Source organism: Polyodon spathula, chromosome 11, assembly GCF_017654505.1.
Source record: "Polyodon spathula isolate WHYD16114869_AA chromosome 11, ASM1765450v1, whole genome shotgun sequence".
NCBI lineage: Eukaryota > Metazoa > Chordata > Actinopteri > Acipenseriformes > Polyodontidae > Polyodon > Polyodon spathula.
Genome location: NC_054544.1, coordinates 36,871,659 through 36,896,530, shown reverse-complemented (window position 1 = coordinate 36,896,530; position 24,872 = coordinate 36,871,659). Strand labels below are relative to the sequence as shown.

The 24,872-nt window shown below is 36.4% G+C and overlaps 3 protein-coding genes and 5 non-coding genes across 9 annotated transcripts; 1 reads left to right on the top strand and 7 right to left on the bottom strand.

Moving 5' to 3' along the window:
- Positions 1-252: 252 nt before the first annotated feature.
- LOC121323042 (replication factor C subunit 4-like) lies at positions 253-10,148 on the top strand. Of its 2 annotated transcripts, none has more exons than XM_041263762.1 (11): positions 253-395; positions 3,311-3,434; positions 3,838-3,916; positions 6,386-6,465; positions 7,023-7,142; positions 7,420-7,563; positions 7,761-7,881; positions 8,242-8,367; positions 8,640-8,720; positions 9,042-9,158; positions 9,545-10,148. In XM_041263762.1, exons 2-11 carry the CDS (start codon positions 3,319-3,321, stop codon positions 9,635-9,637), a joined length of 1,077 nt encoding a protein of 358 aa, XP_041119696.1. In that variant the 5' UTR covers positions 253-395; positions 3,311-3,318; the 3' UTR covers positions 9,638-10,148. The 2 variants fall into 2 exon arrangements, with proteins under 2 accessions (XP_041119696.1, XP_041119695.1); XM_041263761.1 differs by lacking the exon at positions 253-395 and adding an exon at positions 1,691-2,089.
- A 7-nt stretch (positions 10,149-10,155) lies between these two features.
- eif4a2 (eukaryotic translation initiation factor 4A) lies at positions 10,156-17,623 on the bottom strand. The gene is made up of 11 exons (XM_041263760.1): positions 17,522-17,623; positions 16,527-16,584; positions 16,312-16,444; positions 15,870-16,009; positions 15,172-15,340; positions 13,727-13,836; positions 13,222-13,365; positions 12,546-12,683; positions 11,607-11,696; positions 11,179-11,258; positions 10,156-11,055 (listed from the first exon to the last, which is right to left on the bottom strand). Exons 1-11 carry the CDS (start codon positions 17,548-17,550, stop codon positions 10,911-10,913), a joined length of 1,236 nt encoding a protein of 411 aa, XP_041119694.1. The 5' UTR covers positions 17,551-17,623; the 3' UTR covers positions 10,156-10,910.
- LOC121323730 lies at positions 12,754-12,935 on the bottom strand. The gene has a single exon (XR_005951172.1). It is a non-coding gene; the product is annotated as a small nucleolar RNA SNORA81 (small nucleolar RNA).
- LOC121323729 lies at positions 13,508-13,691 on the bottom strand. The gene has a single exon (XR_005951171.1). It is a non-coding gene; the product is annotated as a small nucleolar RNA SNORA81 (small nucleolar RNA).
- On the bottom strand, positions 15,043-15,113 carry LOC121323733. The gene has a single exon (XR_005951175.1). It is a non-coding gene; the product is annotated as a small nucleolar RNA SNORD2 (small nucleolar RNA).
- LOC121323722 lies at positions 15,471-15,599 on the bottom strand. The gene has a single exon (XR_005951164.1). It is a non-coding gene; the product is annotated as a small nucleolar RNA SNORA63 (small nucleolar RNA).
- Positions 16,778-16,849, bottom strand: LOC121323732. The gene has a single exon (XR_005951174.1). It is a non-coding gene; the product is annotated as a small nucleolar RNA SNORD2 (small nucleolar RNA).
- A 1,650-nt stretch (positions 17,624-19,273) lies between the features above and the next one.
- On the bottom strand, positions 19,274-22,592 carry kng1 (kininogen 1). Its single transcript, XM_041263023.1, has 7 exons — positions 22,332-22,592; positions 21,435-21,551; positions 21,236-21,314; positions 20,769-20,941; positions 20,369-20,473; positions 20,157-20,246; positions 19,274-19,818 (listed from the first exon to the last, which is right to left on the bottom strand). Exons 1-7 carry the CDS (start codon positions 22,518-22,520, stop codon positions 19,510-19,512), a joined length of 1,062 nt encoding a protein of 353 aa, XP_041118957.1. The 5' UTR covers positions 22,521-22,592; the 3' UTR covers positions 19,274-19,509.
- Between the last annotated feature and the right edge of the window lie 2,280 nt (positions 22,593-24,872).

Genomic DNA, 24,872 nt, shown 5'->3' with positions numbered 1-24,872 from the left:
ATATCAGAATTGTAATCACATTTTTTTTTTTATACCAAACATACAATTATTGCGATCAAAAAACAATTCTTGATATCCAAAATACAATTATTGATATAAAAAAATGCCATTCTTGATATCAGAAATGTCATGCTTGATATCAAAAATGCATACTAATGAGCATCCGGTTTAAATTATTAATGTAAAAAATGCATATTAATGAGCATCCGGTTTGAATTCTTGATATCAGAAATGCATACTAATTAGGTGATGAATTACACCCGGGTCTGTATGTCTGTTTTGTGTTTGGCAAAATGTCTCAGAATTCATGTGACATGGACAATGTTTGACGAGCAATTCATAGAAAATGCACTTCCCGGCAGGACTGGAACTAGCAAGGATATAGTTTCAAATAAGTAAGGCAGAAGTTGTAGTGTTCAGCTAAAGCATTCTGAATGCAGAACGGTTTTTTTGTTTGTTTGTTTGTTTTTTAAATATATAGGTAATACAATGTGTTATGACCATACAATCAACTGTTAAATCGCTTTTTCTTCATCTTTGAAAAGACCTTCGTGTTAAAGTCACTAACTCTGATGCTTCGTTATTGTTAGACATGTCTGTTCTGGCACGTTCTGTAAATGAAAAAAAGTACCTTAATACACCAGAAACATTATCAAAACTATCGGCCATGGCATTCTTGGCATACCCAGTATAATGTGTTTACAAATGTGTCGACTGAAAGTCTCCGTCTTATTAGTATGTGTTGTCCAAAATTGAATCCGTATGTTCATTAGCATGCATTTTTTATATAAAAAAAAATTCAGACCGGATGTTTATTACCATGCATTTTTCATATCGGAAATAGAATTGTTGATATCAAAAACAGAATTGTTGACAACGGAAATATAATGGTGATATCAAAAACGCCATTCTTGATATCAAAAATGTCATTCTTAATATCGAAAACGCCATTGTTGCTATCAAAAACGCTATTCTTGATATCAAAAATGCCATTCTTGATATCAAAAATAGAATTGTTGAAATCGGAAATACAATTGATATCAAAAAGGTACTATTCTATTGTTGATATATAAAAAAAAAAATGACACTAGGAATTGTTGATATCAAAAAATAGAATTGCTGATATCAGCAATTGAGGATTAAATGTTAAAACGAGTTGGCATACTTACGCCCCCTTAAACACTACCACGTGTCACGCAGTCAGATTGCATTGCTGTGTGAAACGTTATTTTGCAGTTTGGTCCTTGCTTCCGATTATTAACGTTTGCTCCACTGAATCAATGTCAACGGTACAAAAATGGTACAAACTGTCGCTGGATCTCATTTGCATTTTACAGTTGATAGCAGTATTATTTATTTCTGGATATTTCTGTGTCAGTTGAACATATAAATACAAAAAAAAAAATATATATGTAAAACAAATACAAAATAAATAAATACAAAATGTTCTTTATTGTAATAATTTTCAAATATTACTTAATTGGCTGCTTTTGTATTAAATTTTTCCATGAGACGAAGCGCCAATATCAGCACTAATTTTGCATCTGGGTAACAGACGCACACGCTAAAGGGAATGCGCTTATATTCGCGATAATACAGTATTTAAGTAGCAACGTTTAATACAAAAACAAAACGCGTTTATTCTTTATGCAATATTTTGGCACTTGACAAATAAATATGTGGAACCATATCTGACTAGTTATAAATTTCCATTAAATCCTTCCGAATTCATTTTCAGGTCTGATGACGGTATGAATGTTTTTCACTGGGTGAGTTCAGGGAGACCATTCTGCGCAGACTCTGTTCACAATCTGACCAATTTAGCCAACGATCTTCTTATACTCATCTCCGTGAACGCACCCACTGTCTCGACCATTTACGTAATCACGTTGTACGTGTTCCGACTGAGGCTCCGGAAGTGCAAAGAATTGAAGGGAAGGGGTGTCACTGTAGTGTAACTGCAGTCTGGCGGGAATTTATGCAGCTGCTTATGTTACAGTTTGTTGTTACACTGGCGTGGGAGCATCTTATTTGGAAATTACAGAATTAAACCTTTTTGTACATAAGACCAAGACAGAACAGCAGAGAGGTAAGGCAGCATAAACAAGTGGATACTTTTAACAGTTGGTACAAGACTGCATTTGTGTGCGTTTGCACCTTTAGATTGAGGATTCCTTTGATCAGTTGCCAGGTTAGTGTTTATGAGTTGCAGTGCTGTTGCTGTGCAGTTATTGTTTTACGTCTTAATGTAAATTTAGCACATTTTCATCACCGGGCATGTTTCCCAAAATATAAAACAAATTGCATATCAAATTACATTACATGTGCATTTTAAAATTTGTGTCAATCATAGCGTAGATTACATTTTTAGGGGTAATTTTGTTATTATTATTATTATTATTATTATTATTATTATTATTATTATTATTATTATTAATTTGTAAAAAGGTGTAAAGAACGAATGCAATTCAGTTTATTAAAAGTGTTGTTTATTATTATAAATTTTTTATAAATAATTACAAACAAAAACAAACACATTAATGCTGCTCACAATAAGTTTGATTTTTAAAGATTAATGTAGTTGTCTTATCAATAGCTGAAGTACAGGCAGTGGACAAAAAAATGGGTACACCTGGGTAAATGAGGGACACCAAGTATATTCAAAGCAAGGGCTTCCACACAGGTGTGGCTGATGGCGAGCAACTGCAGATCAATTGACTGCAAATTTCAACCTGGGGCGCGAGCAGCCAGTTTCATCAAAAATGGTCCGCCGAGAACTCCACAGAGCAGGATAACAGTCGGGTTGCAGTCCACAAACCGCTCGTCACACCTGGCAATGCTAGTTTGTAAGTCCAGTGGTGCAAAGAGCTAATGGACTACTGAGCAGTGGAGAAATGTGATATGGCCAGATGAATCATCCTTCACCATGTTCTCAACAAATGGATGAGTGCACGTTTGGTGCCAGCCTAAAGAACTCTACAGCCCTGAGTGCTTGGTTCCAACAGTGAAGGGTTCTGGTGGTTCTGTAATGTTGTGGGGCACATTTTCCTGGCATGGTTTGGGTGCACTCATTCCCTTAGAAGGCAAGGTCAATGCTAATCGCTACTTAATGGTACTGAGTGATCATCTTCACCCCATGTTGCAGCATTTCTTTCCTGCTGGGGGGGTGGGGAGGTCTTCCAGGATGACATTGTTGTCCACTACCTGTATCTGTATACGTGTAGAATTCTGTTTAGCTGTTATCTGTTGACACCGCTGCCAGAGAAAGATTGATGATCTCTCTTAAATCCTTATGTGGTGTTTTTTTTAGGGTGAAGCATGCAAGCGTTTTTGAAGGGAACAAGCACCAGCACCAAACCCCAGAAAGACAAAGCCACCGCTGGAGCGAGTGGAGAAAACAAGAAGCAAAAACCAGTGCCATGGGTTGAAAAATAGTAAGGCTTAGTGATGTGTGTAGCGCTCCTAGGCACTGCTTATTGTCAGGCCAACTGAATACCCGTCTTCAGCTCTGTCTATGCATTATTAGGAGGCCTGTACAGTACTGTAAATATACATGGCTTATTCTACGCTATAGAGGTGCCAAAGCTGCTTTGCTGATGGCAGCTGTAAGGTCATGGTGCAAATACACTAGAGGTAGTTTGTTTAAATAGTCTCTGAAAAGTCTTTCTACATGTGAAGTCATTAAGTACTGTACTTGATAAGTCCTGAGACAAACTGGCTGTGATTGTAATAAGTTAACAATTGTATTGTAACATAATACCCCCCCAGAGCTCTGTTTTGAGATGACATGTGTAATATAAATAAATAAATGTTAACACTTTTTTTTTTTTGGTGCAGTCGACCAAAATGTGTTGATGAAGTGGCTTTCCAGGAAGAGGTGGTTGCAGTACTGAAGCGGTCACTAGAGGGAGCTGATGTTAGTAGAATTTTTGAGACTATGAAAACTACTTTACTTACTAATGATGCTGCGTGTATGCTAAAATACCATTATGAGTCTGGCCATTTATGTTGTGTCAGTATTAAGATTTAAGTCTTTGCTTTTATTAAATTAAGCTTGATAAAGTTTTAATTCAAGGTCTTGCACACACAAACACAGTGCTCCTTTATTTTTGTGAAACATCAGTATGTGCAATATTGAAAACAGTGGATTTGTGAAGGGCCTTTATACAGGGAAATATAGTCATTTTACAATGTACTGTCAATGTGGACTAACAGTGAATTAACCAAATGAGTGAATTATCAGATCTGTGCTACATCCTCACTTTGCCTTACTGAAAATGTTATGGCAGTTGTTTGTCATTTTTTGTTCAGCCCCTAAAACAACTCTCTATTATTATTAAGTCACAAGATGCAGCATCTAGAGACATAGGGCTGAGTCACTTGTTCCTGATTTTAAGTATTCTCATGCATTGAAATGTAGCCAACCATTATGTTGTTGGCAAAATATGAGCTCTTCGCTCTCTTGGTCCTGTACTCAAGTCTGTAATAAACTATTCTGTGGTTATTAAAGTATGCATTCTTAATGTTGACAACAGCCATTCCTTGTAGAGCAAGACTAGCCTATCCCTTTGAGTAGTGTATTTGTGCAGCTATTGTTTAACTTAGATTTTAATATGGTTTTTGAATGGTCTATTCAAGTAGGTGATAACTGTTGAGCCTTTCATGTATCTCAATCACAACTGAGAAAAATGTTAATTGTAAAATTAAGTTTGTTTTTTTGAAATAACTAAATTTACTTTTAAATCGTATGTCTTACTTTTTCATTTTGAGGCAGAAGCCACTCCTCTTTATTAATGTGAATGTTGAACGATTATAATAAAGTAGGTCCAGCATAAAATACCTTCTTTTTCGTTATAGCTCTTATAAAGATGAGTCGCTTATTAGTATGTTCTGCTTGTTAATCAAAAATTAAGGCTTGGCCAATTTAAAAAAAACAATTTAGTTGTTTCACAGAAAAAAAAAATGTAAATGAAATCAATTTTACTATTAACACGTTTCTCAGTTGTGATTGAGAAACACGAATGGCTTAACGGGTAGCAATGGAATTCTTAAAGGAGAGGAGAAAAGTCAGAGTAAAATACTGAAAATCAGAAGCCCTAATTATAACTGGGGCTGTCTACAAAAAAAAAAAAACATAAATTCAGACTGTAAATAACTTTAACTTACAACAGATTTTATGAATGCTTTAGACATTATGGTCAATTGACACTGTTTAGTTGTGATAATTTGTAGAGTTTTTTTTTATTTTTTTATTTTTTTTTCCCCCACCTAGAGCCTGTTACTTCATTGGTGCCCAGGTTTAATATAACTGTCATTGCTTTGACTGAGTTTCTGGTTTGCTATAAATAACCACAACTGTTCCCCAGACATTAATGTGAACCTCTATTTATTGAGCACTAGTTCAGCTGTAAACAGATGCCAATAGAAATACCTGGTATGGTGCTTGCAGCAGCAGGTTTGTCATAGGCCTATGTTTTTAAACTGGAGTAGAGAAAGCTTTTAACTTTTCTAAGTGCTGTACTTATAACATTTGCTTACAATGTCTTGGGAATATAAATTGTAGTTTTTAGTTGAGTAACATACTTATGCACTGCAGCTGTTTCTGAAAGCAAAATGTACTACTTGAACAAAAAAAGTAACTCAGAAATGATTGAAGTGAAAGGGAGAATCACATGGCCAGTTTTGTGTGAAGCAATCTAGTGTTCAGTTTGGTGTCTGCTAATTTATGTTTCGACATAGGAATTTTAAAATGATTTTCAACTGGGAGTTAAAACAAAGTCTTCTAGACATAGTTGTCAAGCAACATCATACTATTATGGAAATTATTGAAGTGAAAGAGCTTGTTTATCTTTAAATGTCATACGCACAAATGTAAAGGGTAGCGGTCCAGATGAAATTGATATTGTTGCTCATGTTTTGCTGTTTCCTGGCTAGACTCTTCTGCTGTCTCATTTAGTAAGTACTTTGCACCATTATAAAACTAGTAAAGCACAACTGTGTGCACATACAAAATGAACAGACTTGGTAATTTAACATGCTAACATATGTATTTATACTTTTTGTTTTTATGGAATTATATAATTACCAACACGTATCCGGGGCTGATTCAGTCTCGTAGGATTTGTCTCTTGAGACATTATCTTCACTTTGTGTAACTGTAGCCCACACTGACTGTACAACTGCTGGTTAAACCTGAAAAATTATATGTCTTAGCACGACAGCATCCAGTTTGTAGTAAAATATAATTTTAAAAAATCTTCTGGAAAGCCCAGTACACACAAAAAGATTTACACAGGTCACGCCTTATGAGACATCTTGCCATGAGTACCAAACCTAGAGCAGTATCATTTTTTTTTGTTTCTTTCTTTCCTGTCGTTTATTACAGCTTCCCAATCTCCTGTTCTATGGCCCTCCAGGTACTGGAAAGACCTCCACAATTTTAGCAGCGTCCCGAGAGCTGTACGGGTAAGATAACTCGCAGGAGCTGACCTGCTGTTTTCTGATTTTGTTTCAGGGCACAGCCAGGACGGGGGCAATCAGCTGACTTCACAACATTCTTGATGTGTTTCCAAGGGATTAATCTGTAATCTCGACCCTCTTAAACAGAGCATGCTAACTGCTAGCCTGCTTATGTTTTTAATGATTTCAGAAAATGCATTCACACAGGAAATAAAAAAGGTTATGTTGCTAGAGAGTGCTTTGATTTTAGTCCTGGCACATTCCTGATAAAAGTTTATAGAATATAATCTGTGTGTGTGTGTGTGTGTGTGTGTGTGTGTGTGTGTGTGTGTTTTTTCTTTAAGTCATTACTCATGAAAAATTGACAAGTTTTGTTTTTGCCTAGAAAGAAAAAAAAAATCAACTTATCAGTCTTTACTTAGCTCTGGAAGGTCAAAACAGATCAATAATAATAATGTTCTTAAACTGGGCTACCCTTGACAACTTTTTTGTAATGTTAGAAATTAGATCAATCTTTTGCCAAGCTGCATTGAGTGTGTTATAATGTAATGGTTTTTCTGCAGACCGGAACTGTTTCGACAGAGGGTCCTCGAGTTAAATGCTTCAGATGAACGTGGCATCCAGGTGGTGCGAAAGAAAATAAAAACTTTTGCACAGTTAACAGTTGCTGGGAGTCGTTCAGAGTAAGTGGGGTACTTTGGTCAGTAGCTCTGTTTTCATAACTGTTCATATTCATAACTATTCATCTGTGTCACTGAAAAAGATCATTTAGACCAGAAAGATATTCTGTAGTGTTTTCCATAATACATTAATTTCTTCTAATATCCTGATTTTAGATGGCCTTCAGAAATTTGCACAGTGTTCTATATTGCTCTAAAATCGAATTTCATTATGTCTCATCAAATTTTAGTTGCACTTTTTCAATTATAATGTTTCTCCTTTTTTTTTTTCACCCCAAAGCGGTAAACCGTGCCCTCCGTTTAAAATCATCATCCTGGACGAAGCTGACTCCATGACCAATGCTGCCCAGGCTGCTCTTAGACGCACCATGGAGAAGGAGTCTAAAACAACACGCTTCTGCCTCATCTGTAACTACGTGAGCAGGTCAGTGTGCTTCCAGATGTGTGCAGGAAAACAGGACAGATCAGAGGTGATAGCCCAAGTGTAATTGCAGTAACTTCATAATATATGGGGTGAATGTGCATTTTCACAGGTGTGGATGACTTCTTTAAAAAAAGGTGGTTAACTGACTTGAAATCACCCTGCATTGAGGATGTTGTTGTTGTTGTTTTTCCTTTTAGGATAATTGAGCCTTTAACATCTCGATGCTCCAAGTTCCGCTTTAAACCTTTAGCAGATGAAATACAAGAAAAAAGAGTACTGGAGATTTGTGAAAAGGAAGATGTGAAATACACGAAAGAGGTACATCAGTGTGACACTGCGGATTTACACACAGTTGAAATAACTTGCTGATGCCAAATTTCAGAGTCAGATAGTATATTAGATAAAGGATTTTTTAAAATGTTCTATTTATTTACTGAAAATGAGATAATAGTTTTGTAGTATTGAAGCTTTACAATTCATGTCATGTGTCTTGTGGATAAGAATGGTTCTTGTTATGCTTAAGCATATAAATGGTTGATTTTAGAGTTTAAAAAAAAAAAAAATAGCAACATACTGTTGCAACTACAAATTCATTCCACTGAAGATGCACTTTTTATGTGCAACATATTTGTAAATGAGCCTTACAGTTAAAGTGATGACTTTTGTTTTTTCTTTTAGGGAATTACAGCCCTGGTTAAAGTGTCTGAAGGGGACCTCCGAAAGGCTATCACCTACCTACAAAGTGCAGCCCGACTCACAGGGGGCAAAGAAATAACTGAGCAAGTTATTACTGAAATAGCAGGGGTGAGTAGGGGGAAAAATAATTGGTTTAGTATCGCTTTCTTCCTATGGCTATTAGACACAGATTTCACCTAATGGTATTTGTTTAGTACTCTGGTAGACTGAAAAGTTTTTGCTCTGTGCTGTTATTGATACTGAATACCACTTTGCATGGCAAGAACATTAGAATGGTAAATGTGTAATGGCTGCAGCCAAATTATTGTATGTTTTACCTCTGTGTCCTTTTATATATTTGTTTATTTGCTTTATGAAAGTAATAATCCTGTTTATTCTAGGTTGTTTCCAATGAGATGATTGACACCCTCATACAAGCATGCTACAGCAGCTCATTTGAAAAACTTGAAGTTGTTGTCAGTGTAAGAAACATTTTCGTATTTTGATTACCAGTGAAAAAGCAATATATTAATGTTATAGTATTTTATAAGAGAAGTTTGAAAAGTAAACAAACATCTAAGTGGTTGCTCATGCAGCTAGCACAAAATCGCTGCCTTTTTTTTTTTTTTTTTTTGGTGAGCTACTGTATATTTCTTGATCTTTTATAATCAGCTAATATGTTATAGTAGTGGTAGTACATTGTGAATCCAATATAGTGTATGCTGTATAATCTGCTGCTACTCATGAACTGTTAATGCTAATATTTTGGGAAAGACAAATGAATTAGTTCTCCTCCTGTGCAGAACATGATAAATGAGGGGTTTGCTGCTACACAAATTGTCAGTCAGCTCCATGACACTGTAATTGAGAAAGAGGACCTTAATGACAAGCAGAAGTCAGCAATCACAGAAAAACTGGCGGTAGGTTTTCTGTAAATTAAGAATGAAGTAAAGCTTCTTGTGTTCATGTTTTAAGTACCGTTTGTCAACATAGGTCCTCAATATAAAAGATGTTGCCACTACATACTGTAGATCTGTAGTAAACACTGGAACCAACCGTTCAGCTGCTGTTTGTATCCTCCTACTGACCGTAATCTATTAGTGTCTCAAAAATTACTTTGCAACTTGTTAATGTATTTTAACCAGTTCTTAATCAAGGTGTTACTTGGTCAGTAGTTTGACTGTAGTCTGTTTAGATTACTACCTGTATTATTTGTGGGGTATGGGATCGACAGGGAATTTACATTTAGGAGTACACAGGCTTTGAAGGTTGCTTGTTCCAATTATACCTTTCCTCTTGTTTGCAGGAAGTAGATAAATGCTTGATGGATGGAGCAGATGAATACTTGCAGATGATTGGCCTTTGTTCTGTCCTTATGCAGCAATTCACACAGAACTGACTTGTTTTTTGTATTTGCAACTCCTCTATTTGTTTAAAGGTTGATATTGGTGTACTCCATAAAATGGAGAATAATCACCTCCCACTCAGTGAGTGGTTTAAAAATGAATGCGTTTGTTTAGAAGTATCACTTTCAATCTCTATGTTGAGTCCATTATTAAAATGTATGATTAAGGAGACATGACCATCTCTTAATGCTGCTTTGAAATTATTTTCAGAGCTAAAAAGCAGTTAATACTATCCTGTCCTGCTGATTTGTACACTGCATTACCAAACTGTATTTGGTATAGCACAATGGATAATGCTAAATCATAGATAAACAATAGATCCCTGGGGCAATAATCTATGAGAAACTAAAATGTCACTGCAATTGGTGACAGGTGCTTCCATTACATAGAAAATTTAAGGTTGGCATTTGCAAAGTTGAGAAATACAGACAAAAGGGAGTGGATTTATACAAGATAAGCTCCCCTGATGATGCTGCATAATCAGGATAAATTGAAACTGACACATTCAAAGTTGCATAAGGAGTTTGATTTATATGAAAAAGTACAGGTGAAACTTGCATTAGAAGACAATCAAAAGCAGCAGTTGCCTTTAACACAACATTTAACTCTATTGCCATCTTGAACAGGCACCCCCTTCCCTCAAAACCTGTTTTTATATACATGGCTTGTTGGAAGAAATCCCTGTTCTCTGCCAGTAATCCACAATCAAATACAACTCCACAGGCTGCACAAACTACATGCCTGGTTACCTATGCGAATAACAAACAAAACCAATTGCTGGTGCTTTACACCAATTTTTAGATAAGACTTCAGTAAGTAGTTTATTTAATAAATATATATATATCCACAACAGTTGGATATTTTATAGTAACCTATAAAAAGTGCTCATAGTATTCAACAGGCAATGCCACTAAACTAATTTTACAATAACTGCAAATGTTAGGTTAACATAATTGGCTGACTTAACACAGCACTTGCATCTTTTAGTCCACAAGTACATTAAACAGGAAAGAACATTTATTACAAACACTGCAATGGAAATAAAAAAAATACCCAAAGACATAAGGACCCCATGCCTTTATTGCCCACCCCAACTGTAAGAGGATATAGCCCCAAGATTTCACAAGAGCTCAAAAGTTGCTTAAAAGAATTAGTATTTCTGATCCAGCATCAGCACTGAGACAAGATTCTATCTCCCACTAAAAACAATGCAACACTTTTTTCAATAACAGCAAGCACTGTATTTGAGAAATCTCATCGCAGGGTTTAGATCAGATCAGCCACGTTCATGGGCATCTCCTCAACAGTAGTATTGTAGAATGTCTCAATATCTCGAAGAATTCTCTTGTCCTCTTCAGTAACAAAGTTAATGGCAACTCCTTTTCTGCCAAAACGGCCACCCCGACCAATTCTTAAAAGAAAAAACATAAAAACACAAGTCAATCCATTAGGGAGAGAGGTAGTGGATTTAATACTAAAATTAAATTTCAGTCTGGTTTTCATTAGGAACATTCCCTACAGGTCATATACTAACCTGTGTATGTAGTTCTCTCTGTTTGTGGGCAGGTCATAGTTAATAACTAGAGAGACTTGTTGCACATCAATACCACGAGCCTACAAAAAACAAACAAACACAACCCCTTCCATAAAACTGTAGATCAACTTCAGAACAGCTTGTTGACTGCATTTTAGTGACAATGCTACAACTGTGTAGCCCATCGTGGAGTGCCGTCTCTTTACTCTTCCAAATGGCTTGAACCTGCTAGGCAATGAAACCCACAGAAGAAAACAGCCTTTGGTTGCAGCGCGTATATGGTCACAATTGTCTTTGTATTTAACCGTCCAAGTACTTCACACACAGTGTTGCACTATAAAAATCAGAGAGCAACATCTGAATAGAACACACTTTTGACTCAGGAGCATGGAAAGCATACATTGTATTGTATTCAAGGCTCAGCTTACCAACAAGTCAGTTGTGATCAGGACACGACTAGATCCGGACCTAAATTCTCTCATGATAACATCCCTTTCCTTCTGGTCCATATCTCCATGCTGCAAAAATAAACAAAGAATTTACACCATTCTAAGGTTTGGGGGAGGGGGCAGCAAAACAGCTTACCCCTTTGCAGTCCTATGTCAGACCAGGTCCGACATTACAATTTTCCTTTTCCAGTCCAATGTGGGACCCTGTCCAACATCCAAGACATAAAAAGCACAAGTCCCTAGTAGTTCTCTCTCCGGAAAAAGGAGAGAAAACCTTTCAATGGCCACGCAAGACAGATAGGAGCCAAATGAAACAAACAAAAACAAAAAAAAAAAAAAAAAAAAAAAAAACAACACTCATAGCCCCATCCACTAGAGATACACTGACAAAGGAGGTAGCTGCTTCTGCATCCAGCGCTCAAAGAATAGAGGACATTTGCAGAGCTTTGAGATTAATAAAATAAGGACTTGGATGGCATTCTTGAGGAGTTTGGTGATAAAATGAGTGATCAGAAGGAGCAGTATGCATGTCTTTAAAGAGGTATGTGAAATACAGCAAACAAGGGGTGGGGCTTGGCTAGAGATAGAGTTCCAAGTGTCCTTTTGCGATTCAATCCCTTTTAAATCTGTTTTACTTAAACATTTAAACAGTGCAGCTGAAAATAAATTGGACCTCACACGCGCTGAATAAATGAACTGCAAAGGGCTATCCATCAATGAATGGATGCGACTAAGCGTCCCTGTGAGCTGTGGAAACATGACAAATTAATAGTAAGAAACGTGAATTTGTGCAGGGGGAACGATAAGACAGCACTCAACAGCTGTATTGAAACTTTACCTGCATATACAAGGTGGGGAAAGCACCAGACAGGGTCATGTATGATGTTAAAACCTGATGGGTACTCCATTTGGCCTTACCAGAGCAGAGACTGTGAAGTCTCTTGCATGCATCTTTTCTGTCAGCCAGTCAACCTTCCTTCTTGTGTTCAAGAAAATGACAGCTTGAGTGATAGTAAGAGTCTCATACAAGTCACACAGCGTATCCAACTTCCATTCCTGTAGCAGGAAGAGATTATAATAAGCCAAAAACCCAGAATTAATTTATCCGACAAATTTGGTTAGCTCACAATGTTGCACAGAATCTTAAGACAAAAGACACTGGACATTAAGAAAGAGGTCCGCCCCAGTCTCACTGCGATGCTGTGCATTTGTTCTCCTTCCTGGGTGTACTCCTACTAGCATCACCACAAGATCCAGGCCAGCAGGCTTAGATCTTACAGTTTTAGCAGAGTGCTTGAACAGGAAGACAATGTTTATCAAATAAAGAAGTGATTATCTCCTGCACAAAAAGGCATGTCAGCTCCAGTCTTTCCTCAGATTCAAATACACTCAACTTGTACAGTTTCATAACCAAGTTACTTGACCATGGGGATAAATGGTTCAATAGAAGTCATTCTTTAGTATTCTATGGTTGTATTGGTTCCTCCGCTATGCATCAGGAAACAAGGAAGGATTTGTATCCTAAGCAGACATGGAATTGAAACCAATGCATAATCAATTTCTGGTTTACTAGAATTTGGTGCAGTACTCTTACCTCTCTCTCTACATTTATGTAGAACTGCTTGATACCCTCTAGGGTAAGCTCTTCCTTTTTCACTAGAATACGGATTGGGTCACGCATAAACTTCTTGGTCACCTCCAACACATCAGCTGGCATTGTAGCTGACAGAAGCACAACCTTTATATATAAAAAAAAATAAAAAGTTTTTTTTATAATATACACACACTGATCCCTACACAAGGAATCCAGATGGTGGTGCTGATTTTCCTAGAATGTGGAAGGGTACAATTTAGCTGTAACACCAGCATCATTTATATCCAAATGTTGCACTGAATCTTGAGACAAAGGGCACTGGACATTAAGAAAGAGGTCCGACCTCATCTCATTTACGATACAGTGCAAATACTCTTCTTCCCTTTGTGTACTCTGCTAGCATTACTGTGAAAACCAAGTCCAATGACCTCATTTTCACAATTTTAGCACAGTGCTTTTATCAGGAAGGTGACCTACTGACACTAAAACCAAACAGACAACTCACCTGAATGTTTGTGCTCAGTTTCTGGAAGATTTCATAGATTTGATCCTTAAATCCTCTACTCAGCATTTCATCAGCTTCATCCAGCACAAACATCTTTATCCATTTAGGAGCTGTTAAAACAAACTTAGATTTAAGTGACAAAAGACAAAACACTATCTTTAAAATTTAGTTAAGGTTCAAGAACTTGGTAACAAAAAAAAAAATTGAACACCTTACATGGTCATTATTTTCTTTGTATTTCACCGCGCCTGAACGTTTAGCAACTCATCACATTTCAAAAGCTTGCAGCTCCTGAAACCAAGGTTAAGGTGATCACCTGTAGGCAACTTTAATTTTATCCACGTAGATGATTTGAACCGGGTACCTGCTGGTTACAAACCTGTCTCTTTATCCATTGGATAAGCCACCTAAGCTTCTCTGCACTACTCACTACAACTATTTTAAAGTTTGTTGTACAGAATCTCAAACATTTCATTTCTATCATTATAAAACATTTGTCAATCTACATATTAAGTTTCAGAAATTAATGGATTGTCCATTAAATAACTAATATTGCTTCTGTTCAAATCCAGTACATTTTGCAATGAGATTTAATTAAAAAGAAAAATAAACATATGTAAAACTAGGTTAGCAACAAATAAAACAGTTTTTTGCCAGGGTGTTTGTCTTGAAATGCCTCAAACTCCCAACAAGTACTGCACAGGCTTGATCAAAATAGATTTCTCTAATCCTGAAATACCTTTGCAACTATGGTGTTTTTTGTAACTTTACTAGATTGCTCCATTTAAGTGTCAGGTTCATGTATTACGTAGTCACCGATTTACAAAAAACAAATACCTCAAATTTAGAAGATTAGTCTTGGCAGCCATTTCTGGGTTTCTTTGTAACTAAGAAAAGATTTTCCCACAGCTAGCCTATCGAAGTGACAGGGGCGAGACAAACACTTTAAAATGTGTGCAGGTGCTAGACTTCTGCAATTCAGTTTTCGGAAGCTTGCGTGGCTCTAAAAATATACCCACAGCTTTTTTCTAGCAACAGAATAAATAGAAAAAAATATACAAACCACTTTCCGACAGGCAAAGTATAACAGCAAATCTTGTCCTGGGCATTGGGCAATACAAATTGCACACCCCTGACTGGGAAGGTGAATGTCAGATTAAGACCTTTCATTAGTTTAATAGACCATGGTGCTACATTTAATAGTTGATAAGCTTGTGCAGAAACACAGCAGTGATTCTGTTGATATTGTACATGGACAACTGTCTGGGCAAGGAAATGGAGTATAACCTAAATTATAAATTACACTACTGTATTAAGAGTGATCAGTTTAGAAAGGCTGTCTCCATTTTAAGTCAGTCCCGAAAGATGGTAAAGCATCACTTCACTCTGAAGGGAGATGGGCGTTTTATTTTTAATTGCCAATACTTACAGTGCTAACTACTTACACAGGTATCTCCTGTTCAGCATGTCAAACACTCGTCCAGGTGTTCCAACAACAATGTGGGGAGCCTCCGCCTGCAGCTTCTGCATCTCATTGCGGACATTAGTGCCTCCAATGCAGGCATGACACGTGGCACCCATGTAGTCACCCAGAGCCAGGATTACTTTCTGGATCTGCAATAGTGGGTATATTTAAAGCTGGAATATGAATGATTAAAGCAAAAAAAAAAAAAAAAATTAAAAACTCCATTAACAATGCTTAATTGTCTTGTTTAGTTTATTACCTTATTACATGAAAAATATGGTGTTCGTGATCAAGCGTCCCTGTCAGTCGTTGGAACAAGACAGCCAGGGATAGTATAAAAACGAGTTAATTTCCGCAGGGGGAACGACAATAGAGCACTTCGCAGCCATATTGTAACTTAACCTGCATATCTAGGACACTATACAAAATAAAACTATAGCTGTAAAGCTCTCTCATTAACACTAGCACTGTATGCTAGAGAACATTCCAAAGGTTTATCAAAAGCAAGACAGTTTAGAACTGCCAAAAGAAACATTAAGTGCTTTTAAAAAATAAACTCCAAATAAAAAATTGATTGTACCTTGTTTTGAACACCATCCAAATATGCTGCCTTGGTCTACAACACTGCTCTATAGTGTAATGCAGAGTTAGATTCTTATGACCTCAGGTGCAGCATACCTGTTGAGCCAGCTCTCTGGTTGGAGCCAAAACCAGAGCCTGAGTCTCCTTCTGGTCAATCTCCAGCTGCTGAAGGATAGATATTGCAAATGTGGCTGTCTTGCCAGTTCCTGACTGCGCCTGAGCAATGACATCATAGCCTGAAAATACAAGGGTTTCATTTTAGAACAGTAGTATACCTAAAGTTAAGATTTTAAAAAACGACAGCCACAGCTCAAATATAAGCTTGCTGGATAAGCAGGAGGTAAAGCTAGCCTCAATCTAATTCTTGAGTCTAGGATTGTTTTTGTTAGGCAATATTTTACAAGATCAATTGAAGTTTGAGCATCTACACAACTTAGACAAGATAGTATGCAATGAAACACAGATCTCCACTCCCGGGCTGTCCCAGAAGAGCTTATGGTGCTGCTAAGAAACAGAAGACTTAGTTTCCACTTCTTACCTTTAATGCATGGCATGATAGCTCTCTGTTGAATGGCAGATGGCTTTTCAAAACCATAGGCGTAAATACCTCGAAGTAATGTTTCCTTTAAGTTCATATCATCAAAATTGTCCACAATTTCGTTCCAATTGCTCTGCACAAAAAGACATACATTATAAAACAACTACCCTGCTGCCTACACTAAAGTTTTATAAAAGTTCAAATTCCATACAAACCTCAATGACACCATCGGGTTCCATTCCTTCAGGGCCCCCATGGTCTCTGTCTCTAGAGCTGAAACAACGATAGTTAATTTTAAAAATTATATCGTCTGCTCAAGAAATGCAGACTCACAATAACGTGTAACCTACCATAGCTTTTTAATTGTTACATACTTCGTGCATTTTTAACTTGGACGCTTTGGATCAATTTCAGAACTGGCATTAAAGCCGCTGCCGCAGGCCGTCACCACGTGGAATTAAGACAGGAGTGATCAGCATTAAAAAGTTCGTCTCCATTTCAGGTCAGTCCCGAAAGATGGTATACCATCATTTCATTCAGTTATCTAGTAATAAGTCAGTTCATTCGCCTTTTAAAAGTAGAATTTGGATTTCTCCAGTCTTGTTTTTAGCCGTTTCAACTAAACAAAACCGACTACTGTCGTATACACACTGCCTTAAAAAAAAAAAAAAAAAAAAAAAAAAAAAAAGCAAGCTATGCAATACCAGGTATTTTAATCAAACTAGAGAACCACGTCGTCGTTTCACTACCCAACTTATGTTCACCACTCCCATCCCAAATCCAAATTGCGCAAATTCGAGTAGCTAATATGCGTCCAGAAAACTAAAGCAACATGATTCTAAATAGATTAAGATTCGAATCTACAAACATGCCAGTACAGCCCTCCCTCCACAAAATAAATAAAAAACACGGGCCTATACAACCCGAGCTAACCATGCAGGTTTTTGCAATCATTTTAAAACAGTTCTCACTACGCTCACTAACCAGTGGGTGTGTATAAACGATTTATTTATGTAATGTTCTAGCGAACACTAATACATTACCTAAAATTAAAAAATTGCTAGAATGATGCTCAGTTTGCTGCGTGCATCACGTTTTCCACCAGAATCATTTTAATTATGATATCACAGTCTAGAAGTTACCCATACATTCTTAGAAACATGCTATATTTGATTATTTATTTGACCAATCGTGGATTTTTCATTTTTACCTGTTATAATCCGCAGAACTACTTGACATGATCCAACACACACCAATACTCAATTGAAAAGGAGTTGGTACAGCCACGCACAGCTATTTAAGCAACAGGATTCAAACTTCCGGCAAGGAGAAACCTCAAATGTCATATAAATAATGTTCATAAATGTATTTAATAAACAATTTTAGATTATGGTTTCTATATGATTACAACATTGACAACTTTAAAGTTTTTTTTAATGTTTTTTTTTTTTTTTTAAATAAAAAGCATTTGGAACTTTTTGTTCTATCGGAAGGATATTGCAGTAAAAGGCGTTGTGCGGTTTGCTACGGGGTCTCCTGAAAAAAAAAAAAAAAAAAAAAAAAAAAAAAAAAACCCAAAGAAGGGGACACCGGAAGCCCTGCCAGGTCTATTGGCTGATTCGCCAAAGTAGTGAAAGAGAAGTGTGTAGTAATCTCTAATTAGCAGTACATGGTACGGTAGGTGTTCAATAGTTAGTAACACATCAAATATAATTTAGTTCAGGAGATCATTTGTAGGCTGTTTTGGTTTATTTAAAATAAAGTGATAAAAAGGTTTTTCGTGTTTCAGAAGGGTCCAAATACCAGAGCGAATCTACATTGTTTTTGTGTTTGTTTAATAACCTCACCCAATATAAGGTCGAGATAAAGTCTGGAAAACAAAACAAAATAATAATAAGGGACTCCCAAGAAAATTGTTATTCTAATAGTGGTTTTCACCCTGTTAAAATAATGGTATAGTCATGATAAAACAAAAACTCAGACTAGTAACTTTCAGGCACTGGAGCTGGGAACCACGAGTTGTGTATACTAAGTGCTATAAGTTATGGCCATCAACCAAAAGCTAGGGTATTCAGCTAGTCCCTGACACATGCTGATTGTTTGACCGCATTCACTGTTGAAAATAAAGTGTCAGCAATAGCTGGTGAGCAGACACTTAGAAACCACTTGGGCTTCATAATTTTTCATTATTTTGTGTCCCATAATCATGTTGAATTTGCAATCTGCTTCATCAGAAAACAGGTATTGTTGGCTCACCAGTTTGTTTACATTCTCCATGAAAGCTGCAGCCATATTATATTACCTAGTTGTACCACATGAATATACCTCCATCCTTGAAGTTTTTGGGCCACTGATAAAACTGCTAATTTGACATTTTCAATCAACAAACTTGCTAAAATTGCCTTGAAATACTGTGAAATCTGTAACATATACTGTCCTGTATCTACCAGATATGAAGGGTGATGTAGCAGCCTTCCAGCTTGCACACTGTGTTTTATGAAATACCTCTATTATTGTTTATAAGAACACCACATATTGAAGTACTGACTTCAGATTTGTGATATGTTAACAGTTCACGTATCTTATATATAGTGTAGCAAATGTAAGGGTGTCAAAGTACAAATGAATCTTAGGCAGGGATTAAATAATGCTTTATCAAGCAATTAGCCTATAACAACTGAGCAGGAGTGGCCCTTGCAACTTTGCAACCCTCTGTAAAAATGCACAAGTGACTTTTTAAATACAAGTCAGAGTGATAAAACATGTCATTGTGTTCAATTACCTGAAGCCTTTTGTAACCACAGATTTACCAAAATAAGCTCTGTAAAATTTAATAATATGGTGGTTCACAGAACAAAAGATCAAGGTAATCAAGCATGATACATGTTTTCAGTATAGTTTATTTATATCCTTCACAACAAAGGTGCTTAAGAAATATTTAAGTATCATTATTTAACTAGGATTGTGAAATAGGGCTTTTATTGAATACAAGACATCAGCTGGGATCAAACACGAATTTAAATGTATGTTTAGGTTCCAAACTGAGAAGCAAACTAATTTGCAGCTACACAAGAAGACACTGAGGTAAAGGTTCAAGGTGTGAACAGGCTCTTTACAGACCTGCCAACAAGTCAGAATCGCTGAATGTGCCACTTTGCTTCGACTTGTCCTCGGTCACTACAGTGTGGGCTCTGTCTGTTATTGAGGCTGTGAGGTGTGAGCAACAACATGGGAATCAACAGACTTCCATGGTTTACTGGGGCAGTGGAAGGGGGGATACCTAACCACAGGTCCAGGCCCAACTAACGTCAATGGATCTCCTGTCACGTGTGCCGGAACACTGTCAGAGGTCTGTGTCACGTGTTCCTTAGATTCATCAGAAGATTTTTTCCCTTCTTCTTGCTTGCCATCTCCATCTCTTTGGAGATCCATGGGCTTTGGGTTCTTGTCACTGAGAGGGACATTTCGGAAGGGAGACATGCCTGGGGGCATCCTTAAAAACACAGACTGAAAAATAGACATTCAGAAACAGTTCGTTAAAAACTCTGGAACACTTTATACTTTATAATAATGGCTGTGAATGCATGATCTACACCAGTACAGTAAATAATGTGTGACAGACAGTAACTTTCAGCAGAACCTGAAGCTAAATGCATACATTGTATGTTGTATAGTATGTTTTATTGAGCTGGTATAAAAATTATTTGTAGGTGTTTTTTTCTTGTAGTGTAAACAGAGATAGAATAATGATATAGTAGAGCCTCTTTCCTTGCCCTTAATCTACTATTTTATGAAAAACTAAAATTCCTCTTACCAGTTCAAATAGATCATAGAAATGAAATTACCGGTATCTCCTTGGTTTCACAGTTTATATCAGGATGTACTTCTCCTTTCCATGGCACAACATAAATTGAAGCATTGCAATTACCAATAACCTGAAAAACAGTTAGAAGATAGTGTTTTTTGATGGAATCAGTTTCAAAGCATGTGGGTTTTATGATTAAATCTATATCTGTCTTAATGTAGTATTTAAAGTTGGGATAAACTCTTTACTTACTGAGTTTTCAGGCTGACATTTGGGTGTTATCTCCTCAAACTCTGCTTTTGAACAATTGCTCTGATGGATCTCAAAATGTGCATTGTACATCCACCCAGCTACCACCTTAAGAAAGACAATTAAAATAAATCCAAAACCACAACTTCTATTCTCAGACAGTAAATCATGTAAACAAAATGTGGTATTCTGTAAAAGCTTTAATATATATTTACATGTGTATAAAATATGTTCAAGATTTGTAAATTAACAGCATTTCACTTTTGTATTTGAATTTAAATTCAGTTCAATTCTTTATTGTTTTACCAGGTTTATAATAACCCTTTGAGATCTTGTAAACTGGGCGTATCTCACAATCACCCTCAGTGCTCTACAATCAAAATATCCATTTACTAAGCCCAACCTGTCTTGTAGATTTCTTGATTGCAGAAATGATGAAATGTTTTGTGTAGTTGCTTTCCCTGTTAAATTTTTTTAGTGCATGTTGCAAAGCCTTTGCTAGTTCAGTATTATTGGTCGATATTTCTTGAGGGCATCCAGCACAATGGACCCGTTCAGCAACAGCATGTTCCTCGTCTGCAGAAAACACATGGTATTAAAAACTGATTGAGCTTCCTTTTCTGTGCATTTCACAAATAACACAAAGTGCTTGTTAAAAGTAGACAAGAAACTTATTCTATGCAAGGGGTTTGTTTAAACCTTTTAAGATGTTGTATTTAGTAGATCTTATTTTCTGTTCTTACATTTCTCTGGCAGTTATATACAGTGATAATACTCTAATTTGATTTTGCTGTGGCCACGTGAACAGGTATGCCCCCCCCCCCCCCCCCCCCCCCCAATCAACACAGTTTAGTTTGTGCCTTATCTTACCAAGGGCATGACAGGCAACTGAAACAACACTGTTGGTTTCTCCAGAATGTTTTACAACAGCTTTGCAGGGTCGTATTTCCTATGAAATGAAAACCAGGAAAGGTTACGTAGAATACAACTGATGCACAGCAAAATGAATATTTTCCAGATAAAAAAAGAAGAAGATAAATATAAACTATTTAACAGAAGCAATACTTACAGCTTTACCCTCTGGCAGGTAGTCACATTCCAGCCAGATTTTGTCTCCCCCTACTGGGCAGTCGGATTCTCTGACAGTATATTTGGCTTTGTAGGTTGTCTCTGAGCCATTTTCAGACTGTGTGAGCAATGAAATGGAGGAGACATTTTTAACCTTGTTTAATACAGGAATTGCTGTTTCTGACACATTTGATTGACACCATATCATAGATATTATACCTCACAGTGAAGGGTGTATAATCAAACACTGATTTAACATTCTAGGAACATAAAATGTTTACTCCAAGGCTTTAACTGGGATAAGGGTTTTGAAAGGGTGTCCAGTATTTTTTTCATTTTAAGGACTTTTGGAGTCAAACCAGGCTGTAAATAAGCCTAATGTGTCATTACCACTAAGATAAAAGTGCTTTACCAGTAGTATCTTAGTAACATGTAGTGACAGAGTTGTAAATTTAATCTGAACTGTCGTACCACAGAAAATTAAAAATGTTATAGTGAAAAAAAATTATGTAACAGTGACATGTACATGGAAAACCAACACATAAGAGTTTTAAAACCAAAAAAGAACACAAGCAAATAAAATAACACATCAACTGCACTTTGTCCCTTGTTTACCTTTCCCTGATTTCTTATTGGCAGTGTTTTTAATGAGACGTTAACTGAAGTAAGGGAACTTGGCTTTAATTAAAAAAAAAAAAAAAAAAAAAAATCCCTACAATCGAACCCCTGTCATGTTAGTCATGCAAATTATTATTAATAGGAAGTAAAAAGTAGCAATTTAAAAAGAAAGAATTTGAAAGTCTGCCAATAGCTCATGTTATTGACATAAAATAGATCATTGAAGACAGACAGTAAAAAAAAAAAAAAAAAAAAACATTTATAGTAACATGCCACTTACTTTCTTGGCTTGAATAATTTGGTAGCGTGCAAATTGATTGCCTGATACTAGTTCTTTGTTGTAGGTTTTGATTGCCTCATCCACAGCAGCTTCAACTAAACTGTCGTCACAAAAAGTTGAAAGCATTTTGGAATGGGCCCCATTAAGACACAGCTGGGAGCAGACTAGAATAATTGCAAGTAGCTTCATAGTGGCAAAAGTAAATTAAACAAGTACTGCAGTACTGGCTGAGTCCTCAGCATTATATATTCGGCAGTACCGCAAACAGAGCTTATTTGCCAAATGTAGCTGTTTAAATAAGAAGTTACCAGAAAAAAAAATGTCAATACCTTATTATAGACATAGAGGACAAAGGTCTGCTTATCAGTGCTCTCGTGGTCACTCTGCATTTGTCAGTCTGTGGAAAGGTTTGAAGGTTTGCACTTCAAAATCAATACTTCAGGCCCTAGTACCAGGCTTTTATTAGAGGCACAGATCTGCTATGGAATTTGGATCCAATTGTTTGGTGTTTTTTTTTCAGTTCCTATCCAATTTGCTTTTCCACTTGTACTGTACCTCAAGCATTCTGCATCATCTTAAAAGCTGATATTACATGACCTGTCCACAGTTGTAAGACGGTCCAGATGGAAATAGACTACAGTATTCTTGTATTTCCCTACATGATGGACCTAAAGATAGACATAGAAATAATGATGGCCATCTAATTCACCATACATCTGAAAGCAATGTTACATAGTGTAGTCCTTCATTTGGTTTTCTAGAATAAAAAAACATCCTTATTGATGCTACAAAAATTTTCTAGCAATGACTAATGAGTAGAATTTTTTTGCCTAATGAACTCCAATCATACGTCTTGTTTGCTAAAAACTTGGATCCCTGAATAGTTTCCAAAATAAGCAAAATGTTTTAATAAGCTTGACTTCTCACAAGTTTAGGGACACAGCAAATAATGTTAGTCATTTATTTCCAATTCAGAATGGCTGGGCGTTTTCTTTGCACACATTTTTTTTTTTTATCCCCCTTTTTAAATTTCCTTTTCAAAGTTGCAAAGAACATTTAACATTATGTTGACTGAACAGGAAGCATAACAGTCAATAACCAAATTGTGATCTGAGCCAAAGTTTGATGCTTTGCATGGAGAGAAGAAAGATATATCAAAGATGATGATGTACAGCTACAGGTATTAAATAGCATGGTGCCTAGAAATTACAATTAACATTCGTTTAATATATACAGTACATGTGCAGTTTGACAGAAGATTTACTTACACTTATGTTCATTTTTATCATAAAGCAGGATTCCTGGGTGTTTGTGTACTACATGCTTCCATATTGTCATCCCAGGAACACACACTTTCTCTCTCCTTTTAATCTACTTGACACTTACGCTACATTTCCATCTGCACCGTGAAACCTGTCTGTAAAGTTCAATCTCATCTCATTCCAGTATCATGGTCTACAGTCCAGTTTGCAACTGAATATTACACCAAAGTCAAAGATCACCTGTTTGTATTACGTTTTTGTTTAATATCTAATTTATAAATGAATTCGCCAACCTCTAATATTTCCCTGACAGTATAATACATCCACACCTTTCATGTTCAGACTATATATTTTAGTTTCTGATTAAAAAAAAGAAGCAATATACAAATGTACACAAATAATAAGGGGATTTTTTTGGTCATACAACTTTGTTTTCCTACCCTGAGCCACAGTAGTACACTTTCCACTAGTGTATTTTATACTCGACAGCACTAATGGACACAGCAAATTTCTTATTTTTTTACTGAAAAATGTAATTATATTTCAAATTATTACTAACAAAAAAAAAAAGTTGCTGCATTTTGACTATTTGCTATTAACTAAGACTACAGATTGTCCTTGTAGTCTTTGCAAACCCATAAAAAAACCTGGCAAGGGATCCTTGTTTTCTGTTTGACAGATTGCAAGGATCCCATTTGACAGAACTCTCCAGTAACCCTAGATAGTGTGGGGTTGTTTGATCAGTATACTATGTTGAAACCTTGGCTACCTTCCATTCGCCAGGAATGGAGTTGGTGGTTAAAAATTAATTGATTTCAGTAGTCTTTTTCCCTGGCCAGAAAATCCCCACCTTCCTTTGAAGTTTATTGTTTGTTTAGCTTTTGGAACATTAAAAAAAAGGCCAAGGATGTCAACATTTAACAATACCAGTAAATAGGCACACTTTTGTCCTTAAAGGGATACTTACATGTTCCCCATATTTAATATCCTATCACATGTGTTCTGTATGATTCTCTACTGTTATTTTGGCTCCAATTACTATTTACCTGCTTACCAATTATTCCAGTAACAATTGCTTCTGGTAAGACTAATCAGGGCTGATTGTGACTAAGTGAGGTGGGGAAGTATATTAGTGTTACACTGTCCACTGAAGCTCATTGGTGAAGCAAATATAATAATCAAAAATCTTTGGGTGAAGGATTGTGCAGGGATGCCTGTGCAACACTAATGTGGTTCCCCACCACACTTCATCCGAATGAGCCTTCTGTAGCCTTTTCAA

Coding starts and splice junctions, on each gene's coding strand:
- eif4a2 (XM_041263760.1), bottom strand. CDS start 17,550: ATGTCAAGTAGTTCTGCGGATTATAACAG. Junction 15,341..15,869: donor CCAGAGAGCTGGCTCAACAG/GTATGCTGCACC, acceptor CCACTATTGCAG/ATCCAGAAAGTAATCCTGGC. Junction 12,684..13,221: donor ACATAAATGTAGAGAGAGAG/GTAAGAGTACTG, acceptor TTCCTGCTACAG/GAATGGAAGTTGGATACGCT.
- LOC121323042 (XM_041263762.1), top strand. CDS start 3,319: ATGCAAGCGTTTTTGAAGGGAACAAGCACCAGCACCAAACCCCAGAAA. Junction 3,435..3,837: donor GTGCCATGGGTTGAAAAATA/GTAAGGCTTAGT, acceptor TTTTTGGTGCAG/TCGACCAAAATGTGTTGATG. Junction 9,159..9,544: donor CAATCACAGAAAAACTGGCG/GTAGGTTTTCTG, acceptor TCTTGTTTGCAG/GAAGTAGATAAATGCTTGAT.
- kng1 (XM_041263023.1), bottom strand. CDS start 22,520: ATGAAGCTACTTGCAATTATTCTAGTCTGCTCCCAGCTGTGTCTTAAT. Junction 21,552..22,331: donor AAATTATTCAAGCCAAGAAA/GTAAGTGGCATG, acceptor TTGCTCACACAG/TCTGAAAATGGCTCAGAGAC. Junction 20,474..20,768: donor TCAAGAAATCTACAAGACAG/GTTGGGCTTAGT, acceptor GTCTTTCTTAAG/GTGGTAGCTGGGTGGATGTA.